Below are 10,041 nucleotides of genomic sequence, written 5' to 3' on the forward strand. Positions count from 1 at the left end.
ATCTCCAACAGCAGCAGAAGTGTGTGCTACAAAGAGAATTGAACTGAATCTCTCTAGAGCAATCCATCCTCTATTCTATACCCTCCCTAGCATCCACCATTATAGGTTTAGAGATCCCAGAGGAAACATTTCCAACCATTCAGCCACAAATCACCCATGAATTTATCTACTCCCTTTTTGAACTTCGCTATGCTATCTGACTCTAACCACCTCCTGTAGAAATGAATTCTACAAGTTAACTATACATTGTGCTCTTAATTCATCTAGGTCTATTAGTTACCTTAGAAGCCCCTTTCAATCATTTACATTCTTGATTTACTTTTATTTTCTGCACACTTCCCCCACCCCATGGAGCCACTTTTTTTTTTTTTTTTTTTGTAAATGACCAAGAAGATACCACCGCTGCCCATCTCCCCCACTCCAGATGCAGTTGCCCCCCGTACACTCCACTCTGTGTTAGCTGAAAACCCCTGCTGGGGGTTTTCAGCTAACTGGAATTTTTATATAACCAGTAATCCCCTTATACCGGGGATTCCGGATAACAGAGATTTCACTGTATTTACCATTTCAGTGCTTCATTGTAAAATTTACATGCACCTTAGGAGCTCTTGTAAACTTTTGCGAGCTTTTCCTTAAACTGCTGCAATCTAGGCAGATTTCTCCATACCTATTTCAGTGATAAGCCAAATAGTTATATATAAATCATTCTTTGCTTTTCACTACCACTAAAGAACAGTAACGCCTCTTTAATTTAAAAAAAAATTAGAATATTGTCAGGAAATTTCGATACCAAATCTGGAAGTAAAAACATAAGAGGATCTCTTGATTAAACCTACCGTTTCAGTGCTGATACTTTTTTGGGCGATTTCTTTTTTAGTTTCGGCAGTGATCGATCTTGTTCAAAGCCTTCATTATCCAAAAGCTGCCTCATAGCTATGTTGGCAAGCTGCTCCATTAGTTTGAATGTTTCACTGATGTTAAGGAACACAGAGAAGAAGTGTTCGCTTGACCTTGTACTCACTTTGATTAGGTCTGGAAAAAGCAGTGTAGCATTCTTCTCAAGTTGGGTGATATCCACCCAGCGGATTACTAACTTTGCTAAACACAAGAAAACAGACAAGATTCAGCACAGAAACAAGTTATCTGCAGGCTGACAGAAAAGCAGCTCTCCAATTTGATATTTTACACATCATGTATTTAGATTACAATTTCCTGACAACCTAGAAAACTGCGAGGCAGAGCTATCAGTGTAGACTCAGTAGGGAAGAGAGAAAACATACATTTGGTTTCCTTGCCACCTCAGGCAACTATGATTATAATTAAGGATACATTATTTAGATGAGAAATGCTACATGCACGTGCACTGCCACAATGAAATGGCACGTAAAACACATCTACCCTTTTTCTTTCCCAAAATGTCTATCCAGAAGTCTGATATCTACCCCAAATTTGGAGGGCAAGGAATGCCACCTCAGCAGAGTCAGTGGGCCCCAAGGAAGTCAATTAACAGATGAACAATTTTTAAAAAGCATATGAACGCCCTTACTTTAACCCTGGTTTAATGTCTCTTCAACATAACAGAAATAAGATAAGAATTAAATGATCTACCTGAAGATGCTAACAGGAGCCAGATGGATTTCACATCCCTGAATGTTTTTAATCCCATAATTCAGTATTGACAACCTATGACCCACAGGCTGGATCTGGCCTTTGGAGCCATTTTATTCAGCCGATAGAGGAAGTGAGCTTCTTCAGTGTTTCAGTAGTAGGGGAGCTTCACTCGGGTAGCAGGAAGAAGCAGAAGTAGCACTACGGAGCGGTGAGGGAGTGGGGGGAGAAGCAGTGGCTCCAGTTTCTGCTCTGGCTGGGTTGGAAGCAACCCATGCTTGGAGTTGAAGAAACTCTGTTAAATCCCCTTCCCCTCCAAACTGTAAAACCTTGCCAATCCCTATTCTAGACAGCTACAAGTGTTTATGGAAGGAATTGGTAAGATGACATTAGTTATGTCTGTTACAGTAAAATCTCTACTAACCGGCATTTAACTCCATTAACTGGAACTTCTGGCCAGACACAGAGGGAGGTGGGCGGGGGAAAGTTTGTACACAGCAGGTGCCACCCACCACCTGGCACTGCTGCCACTCCGCAGGCAGCCACCACTGCCCCTCTCCCCACTCCAGATGCAGTTGCCCCCCCTACCCTCCACTCCTTGTTAGCTGAAAACCCCTAGTAGGGGTTTTCAGCTGACTGGAATTTTTATATAACCAGTAATCCCCTTACGCCGGGGATTCCGGATAACAGAGATTTTACTGTATTTACTATTTCAGTGCTTCATTGTAAAATTTATATGCACCTTAGGAGCTCTTCTGTCACTAGTATATGGTATCTTATTCTATTTGTCTGAGAGAAAACTTAAGTTTTATAGGAGAATCCACAAACACAAATACCTGAGAATCCTTTCAACCTTACTAAGGCACGTGCAGAAAACCATGCATTATTCATAGGATAGTTGAACCTGCTCAGTAGTTGTATTTGTGGGAAGTGTCAGCTAAGCAGTCAGAGTGGCCCAGCACGTGCAATTTATCCCATTGCTCTGCAGCTTGTTATGGTGGCAGATCCTGCCACCCTCATACGATTTTTTTATGTGGACATATTTGTAAACAATAAAACCATCACAACAATGCTGAAACCTGAAGTACAGTATATCAATATGATTTAGTATGTGATTTAGGGGGTAGCTATAATCCCTTGAGGCAAGGACCATAGTTACTTAGGTATTTGCATACATAAAGTGTTCTTGATGTTCAACAAATAAATTAATAAACCGTATCGGATTTCTGACCAACATTTGAGTACATAGACTGTCTTATTGTTATACATACCCTCCCTTCCCATGAGAAAAGAATAAAAGCAAAGGTGGTTAATGCTGAGATACATCCAGCCCTGACGGGGTACCTTCCCCTTCCAGTAACTGCAAGAATAATAATTCACTAGTTTCTCTTCATCAGGCATCCCAAACAGCTTGTGGAACTTCACTATGGCTTCCTTAAACTTTTCTGTGTCATCATCCTCCTTGATGCCATTGATTTTGTTATACTCTGCAATGATGCCCTGAAGAGGAAGGAAGAAAATATGAAGGGTAATAGCTACCAAAAGCTTATTATGTACTTTATGTTTAATTATACTTTCAATATAAATGCCATGACCAGTGATGATGTGCAAAAAAGGGAAGACCTCTTTCCACTGCCCCTTACTTTTATAAATGTTCTACCAGCGTTCTGTTCTATTTATTTTGTCCTATCAACCACACCTGTCTCATTCTGCCTATGCCTCAAAATCCAAACCAAGCTGCTCCCTTTCTCTCAACTACACTACCTCTCCTATTTGAGAAGTAAAAAGGTTGTCAAAAAAGTGTTCATAAAACCTAATGTTTTTCAGCAAATGTCAATGAAAAATTTGTAGAAAAAAAATGAATTTAGGAAAATTCAATTCCAGCAAGTGTAGAGAAATATGGTTAGAGAGACTAACGCACAGTTTTCCTTTATCATTCTACTTCCAAAACAACAGGTGAGAGGTGTATGCTTGCATCCCAGCACATAGCTAGTCTTTTTTTTAGATTACCCCAACAGAATATACAGGGAGTACGTCATGCAGTTTCATTCCAGATGTGGCTAGAGGATCAAAAACATTATGGCTAAGTACAGACAGTCAAAAAGCCCAAGTCTGAACCAATTCAATCTTTGCAGGTTAGTCTAAGCTGTATAGATTTAACCAATAAGCAAGTGAACAGATATTCACTTTTGATACTAGAAATGCAACCACATGCCTGCAGTGAATCAGGTCAGAAGCTAGAGCATGTCTCCCTACGGCTGGAGCAGACAGCTTGGGCCAAGGCTAGCTTGCCCACCCTGTGAGGGGCAGCATGGGAGGGAGATGCAAAGCAACCTGGAATGCTGGGAGACTGAGTTAACTTGGATCTGGAGAGGATCTGAGACAGAAGCTAAATGAACCTAAATCAGTAAAGTCCATCCAGGTTTATCTTAACCTACATCCATCCAAGCTTATCTTGAACCAGTTTTGGCCATTTTGAAAACAGTTTATGTGCACTGAACTTCTGCTGTGTTACAGATTTAAGTAAGTGCAACCAAACACCCCCACTCGGAATTGGAAACTGGTTTCCAATCATTTATACAGGTTTGTGTATAATTTCTGTCCCTAGCTTAAGAGCTAACGACAGCCCTCCAACACACAGGATAAGAGGAAAAGATTCCTTTCCTTCCAAACTGGTCTGGATTACCTTGGGAAGCATAATGATGCTGGCCAAGAATCCTTTGGTACTTTTTAAACTGCTGTAATATTAAGACAATAATTTTTTTTTAAAAGTTGCAGTTAACAGAAGGGGTTTGCAGTGTATGGCCTAAATATGCCCTTCCAAGCTTTTAAACAGCTCACCAAGCAGACTGCAAAGCCCATCCCAAAGCTTTTGGATACATGGAGGATCTGTGGCAGTGGCATGGTTCCTCCATGTGTCCTGAAGCTGTTTCATACCAGGTGCCAGGCCAGTTGGAGCCATGCTGGTGCCTCTGAACCAGCCCCTGCTGTTGCAGCTGCTACCTGGCACATGATACAGAATCAACCATGCAGCTGCCTTCACACATCTAGAAGGATGCTGTGTTTTGGGATGTTCCTTCACATCTGCCAGGTCCTGGAGCTTGGCACGCTGTGGACTGGAACAGGGGCTCTGGCACACATTCCCAACCAGACAGGGACTAGCAGAGCAGTCAGGTAAGAATCTGTGTAGGGCTGTGCTTGCAGCAAGTAGGGGCACTCTGCAAGTAGGAACCTTTTGCTGGGGTTTAAGATGAAGGGGGGACCCCCTTAAATTACTGTGCACACAAGGGCTGCCTGCCCCCAAATTTCTTTTAGGTATGCAAGGCTAGGATCTGTCTCTCCCTAGGGTTTGCAGGGGGACAAGGATTGCTATGGCAGATGCTGTGTGATTTCTTCCCACTGCTAAGAAACAAGGAACTGGGGCAAGCCCAATAGTCCTTGTATATCTGCTCTGCAAAAGAAGCTGGCCACTGTCATATTGCTCTTGTAGATCAGCCCCATGGTAAATTATACACTCTGGCCAGTATGGCCAAGAATGGAGCAAGGCCAGGGCTTGCAACCTTTTAGAACCAGTGGGTCAAAATGAATGCAGCTCAGTCCTGAGGTGGGTGGTGCCTTCCTGCTTCTCCCTTCTGCTGTATATATGACCCTCTGTGGACATGCCACCAATGTCCCTGTGTCATGACATTGCTTGGTGGCCTGGATTGGTCCCATGGCCCATAGACTGCTGACCCCTGAGCTAGACAGAATCAAAGGTCTGGATCACAGAGGTTTTGTACTGGTGTACTTGGTGTAGTTCAGTTGGTACTATTTGCCAACATTTTTTTTCCAAGTTCTCCCATGTAATACAGAAAGCAAAACTCATTTAAGACATCAGCATCGGTACCTGTAAGAGTTTAATGTTCTGTAAGCCAGTACAATTTATAACTCACTGCATCTATTTTCAGATACTTATACAGGTTTCCCTTGACTTATGTAAATTTGCTCTTATGTGATGACCGGAGATCCTGTTTTTCTCCGATTTAAAAAAAATCCCCAATTTTCAGTTTAAAAAAAGTAACCCCAAATCCACATTTTTCCGTGATTAAAATGAAACACTGCTATACTAATACATTAGATATCTATATAGCAGTGTTTCATTTTAATCACGGAAAAATGTGGATTTGGGGTTACTTTTTTTTAAACAGAAAATGGGGAGGGGGGGACTTAAATCTGAGAAAACCAGGATCCCTGGTGATGACCCTTTTTACCTCAAATTTGTTATATGTGAGGTAAATTGGCATATATGTGATCAGCACAGGCCAATCTTACGTGAGTGGCGTAAGTGCGCTTCATCCTACCCCAAGAAGATAAGTCTGAGTTTGCGAAGGGAGGGAAAAGGGCCGTGGGGCCAGGCCCCACTCACCCACCCCTGAAGAGCCTGGTGCTGCCGCCAGCCTGAGTCTGCAGTGGCTGTCGGCCCCAACCTGCTCTTGTCCGGCTACAGGCAACTACCCAACCCTGCCGCAGCTGCTCTGGGAGCAACCGATGCAAATGGCTTGCAGCTGCTAGGCTGCGCCATGCCCCAAACCTCCCAGGGCTACAGCAGGGGTGGGCAGCCATCTGCAGCAGGATGAGAGCAGGCTCGGACTGGTGGAGGCACCAAGCTCTTCCCGGCACCCCGGGGGGGGAAGGTGAGTGGGGCTGCCACCCACCCTGAGCACCACAAAGAGCCCAGTGCTGCCCCTGCTGCATCCCCGGGAATGGCAGATGCCGCCTACTTGCAGCCACTGGGCTGTGGCGCACCCCTCTCCCCACCCCTTCCCTAGCCCTAGCCCTAGCCCCAGCCCCACTCCCTCCCTCTGTCACTGCCCTAGGAATGCATCCCTATTTGTTCCATTGTAAACTGGGCTTGCTTTATGCAAATTTGATTTATATGCAGTTCCCTGGGAACGCTTCTACTGCATAAATCGAGGGAAATATGTATACATTTCTAAAACGTCTGTGCATATTTGTAAATCACCGCACATTTCTTTTGGACCAAAAAACATTTTTCACCATTAACCTTATATGTTGAAGCAGAACCCAACGACAAAACAGGTGAAGTTGGGAACCTCACGTAGTATTTTCATGTAGATAGTTCAACCACTGCAAATTTCCTTAACCTAGATATAGCCATAGGGTCACTTGGAATGAGGTTTTGTTTTAAGGAACAGAGCACTGTAGAGACCACTAGGTCCAATCTGTTGATAAGATACATAAGAGTTCACATCCTAAAGCCCCCCTCTATCATTTACAATGGTTACACATATGCATGCTACCTGTATTTTTCCTCTGACAAACGTGTTTATGTCATTTTCATTTTCAAAGATGGAAAGCGTTTGCAAAAGATTCTGTTCAAGCCATTCCCAATGTTCAGTGATTTCCTTCCTTGAACAACCTGCATAAAGAACAAAGTAGATAATTTGCTGATGTCTACACCTTATTCATCATGATTCACACATACATAGAAAGCCACACAAGAGATATTTAAAATAAATTATTTAGGACTGAAAAAGGTAGTACTTCACTATGGAACACCTCTTCCCGAATCACTTATTTCACTACCGTTAGATGGCAATTTCTAAGATCATCTTGTGACGTGCCACATGCATTGGTATCATTACTTAGTTTAAAAACTAATGAAAAACTAGAGTATAAATTCTGACCAGAGTTCAGAGACTTGTAAATAACATGCTAATGAAATCTATCCATAGAAGGCAATACACTGCTTTCAGGAATACTAGGAATTTTTTTAATGTTCAACACATGATTCTAGACTGAAGAAAAAAATCACTCTCTCAGTATATAAAGGCAACTGACAAGCTTTAAGATAAAACGCATTTGAAACAGACAGTTAGTAGAATTTGCCAAAAGATGTGTCATAACAGAATGGAAATGTAACTTGTGGCAAAATGTCTTCATCAAAGCATTCTGTATTTTGATGGTACAAGTTGCATCTCAAGCAAGACCCAAGAAGTCATCCTCCTGTTTTACTCAGCCTTGGTGAGGCCGCAGCTGGAGTACTGCATCCAGTTCTAAGCTCCACACTTTAGAAAGGATGTAGAGAAGCTTGAGAGAGTCCAGAGGAGAACTACCCACATGATTAGAGGTCAAGAGAACAGGCCTTATGAGGAAATGCACAGGACTCTTCAGCCTAGAGAAGCAAAGGCTTAGGGTGACTTGGTGGCAACCTATAAGTATACAGGGGTATGCATCAGGAACCGGGAGAATGTCTGTTCACCAGGGCACCCCAACTGTCCAAGTCTCCAGAATCTGGAATAGACTCCCCACAGAAGTGGTGCAAGCACCTACTCTGGATAACTTTAACAAATGCTTGGATGCTTATCTTGTGGGGGTGACCTGACCCCAGCATACTTCCCACCTCTTGGGCAGGGGGCTAGACCTGATAATCTTGCGAGGTCCCTTCCAGGCTTAATGTCTATGAAATCTATGCAATAAGGCATATCCTTTGTATGCATTTCCTTCATTTTTAAAGATCAACAGCTGGGGTCAATTATATTGGGCTTGATTTTCTACAAAGGGAGTCAAATATTACTTCTACCACATGAATATGTATAAACTGCAAATTAGTGCTGGCCTACACTAAAAAGAACCTTTTACATGATGAGAATTTAATATACAACATTTTATTTCTTTTTTATCTGCTGTAAGCTTCCAATAAATATCACTTATTTTATCTAGATAGAATTATTTCTGACCACTACAAAGTATTTTGGAGAACAGAGGCTTGTGCCTCCAAAGACGTCTCTTCTTATTTCTAAAACAAGAATAAATCAAAGTGAAAACTTAGATATTAGTTGGGGCCACTTAGACATTATATAGCAATGACAGGAATCTCACACACAAAGTGAATTTCAATTGAGTATTTACTGAAAGTAGAACTTGAATGTGGAAACATGGAGTTGTGCCCTGAAACCTGAACAACTGCAAACAGACTATCAAATTATATACCAAGTTAAAAGCAATTATTATAGGTCACCTGATCCACAATAATTTTTTAGTGTACCCACTCTGTCCTGTGATAAGTGAAAGCTAAACTGGAGCAGACTGATCTTGAAAGAAACAACTGTTAAAAATTACTATGGATCAGCTGTCATGAACCCCTACATTTCACCCACCCCAAAAGTATGTTTGTCTGGACCCATGTGCCCAACCACGCCTGAAAACACAACTGGATTTAGGACTAGGAAATTTCTATAACTAACTGAGCATGAACTATTTACATCATTCAAGAAAGCCAAGCTGCTCATTATGCAATCAATAACTGGAAGGAGGCCAAATTCCCTACTATTTGTATCCAATTGTTTCAGCTCTATAAGAACAGAGTTTAGGTTATAACAGGGGTCAGCAACTCCTGGCACGTGTGCCAAACATGGCACATGAGGCCATTTTGCTCAACACGCCATGGCCAGCCCTGGCTCCGGGTAGCTGCTGCCAGAGACAGAGCGGCCGGGCTGCTCCCAGCGGGTGGCTGGGAGGCTGCAAGCCCTGCTGCAAGCAGCCCAGGCTCCATGATCGGCAGCAGCTACAGAAAACATGGGCTGGCTGCAGCTGGGAGACTCCCAAAAAGCTATGCCAGGCTCCGGACCACCAGCATCAGCTCTGTACCAGTGCGTGCACGCATGCCTAGGAGCATCCCTCCTCTCTCCCCTCCACCTCAGCATGCTGGTCCCGGCTGGTATCTGGCCAAGGCTCCACCACCCCCTCCGATACAGTGGCGAGTAGGGGAAAAGCCAGGTAGGGGCTCCTGCGCCCCTGCCAAGCGCAGACAGGCTAGGGTCCCGTGCAGGAAAGGGAAGGGGTTTAAACACTCCTCCCCTCCCCCTCAGCATGCTGGCCCAGTGGGGTCTGCCCCCTGCCACCTCCCCAACTCCAGTGGGGAGCAAGGAAAAAGCCTGGCAGGGGCTGCTTCCTCCCACCCCCAGCTGAGGTCGATGCAGGTCAGAGTGGGAGTTTAAATCTCCCCCCCAGTCATACTCAGCAGGCCTGAAGGGGCCTAGCCATGCCCCCACCCCTCAGCTTGAGCAGGAAAGGGGAAAAGCCTGAAGCCTCGGGCTTCTCTCCCAGTTTTCCTCCAGCCTTCCAGCCATTGCCAAAGGGAAGACTTGCTCTTGTGCCCTCAAACTTCTGGCCTGAGCCACTACAGGCATGTAGCAGCATTTCCAGAATCAGAAGTGGATGTCTGTTCACTTGTTTCTTGTTTCAATCTACGCAGTTTAGACTAACCTGGAAAGATCGAATCGATTCAGCCTCGGGCTCTTTAACTGTCTGTACTTACCCTAGAAGACTAACTTCTAGGGTAAATTATGCTGGCACACATCCAGGAGGGGCCAGCAGGGGACTGCATGCTTAGGGGCAACCAACATGGGTTCATCAGTGGCAGGTCCTGTC

At 43.9% G+C, this 10,041-nt stretch overlaps 1 protein-coding gene across 3 annotated transcripts in view; it reads right to left on the minus strand.

Moving 5' to 3' along the window:
- TBC1D9 (TBC1 domain family member 9) overlaps positions 1-10,041 on the minus strand; it is a 77,753-nt gene that overhangs the window by 26,810 nt on the left and 40,902 nt on the right. For all 3 annotated transcript variants that reach the window (XM_019534384.1, XM_019534383.1, XM_019534385.1), the window contains exons 3-5: positions 6,909-7,027; positions 2,880-3,108; positions 837-1,098 (exon numbers count right to left, since the gene is read on the minus strand). In XM_019534384.1, coding sequence (XP_019389929.1) covers positions 837-1,098; positions 2,880-3,108; positions 6,909-7,027 — 610 coding nt within the window. The remainder of the gene's footprint in view (positions 1-836; positions 1,099-2,879; positions 3,109-6,908; positions 7,028-10,041) is intronic.

Source organism: Crocodylus porosus, unplaced genomic scaffold, assembly GCF_001723895.1.
Source record: "Crocodylus porosus isolate Cpor-Errol unplaced genomic scaffold, CroPor_comp1, whole genome shotgun sequence".
NCBI classification, from domain to species: domain Eukaryota; kingdom Metazoa; phylum Chordata; order Crocodylia; family Crocodylidae; genus Crocodylus; species Crocodylus porosus.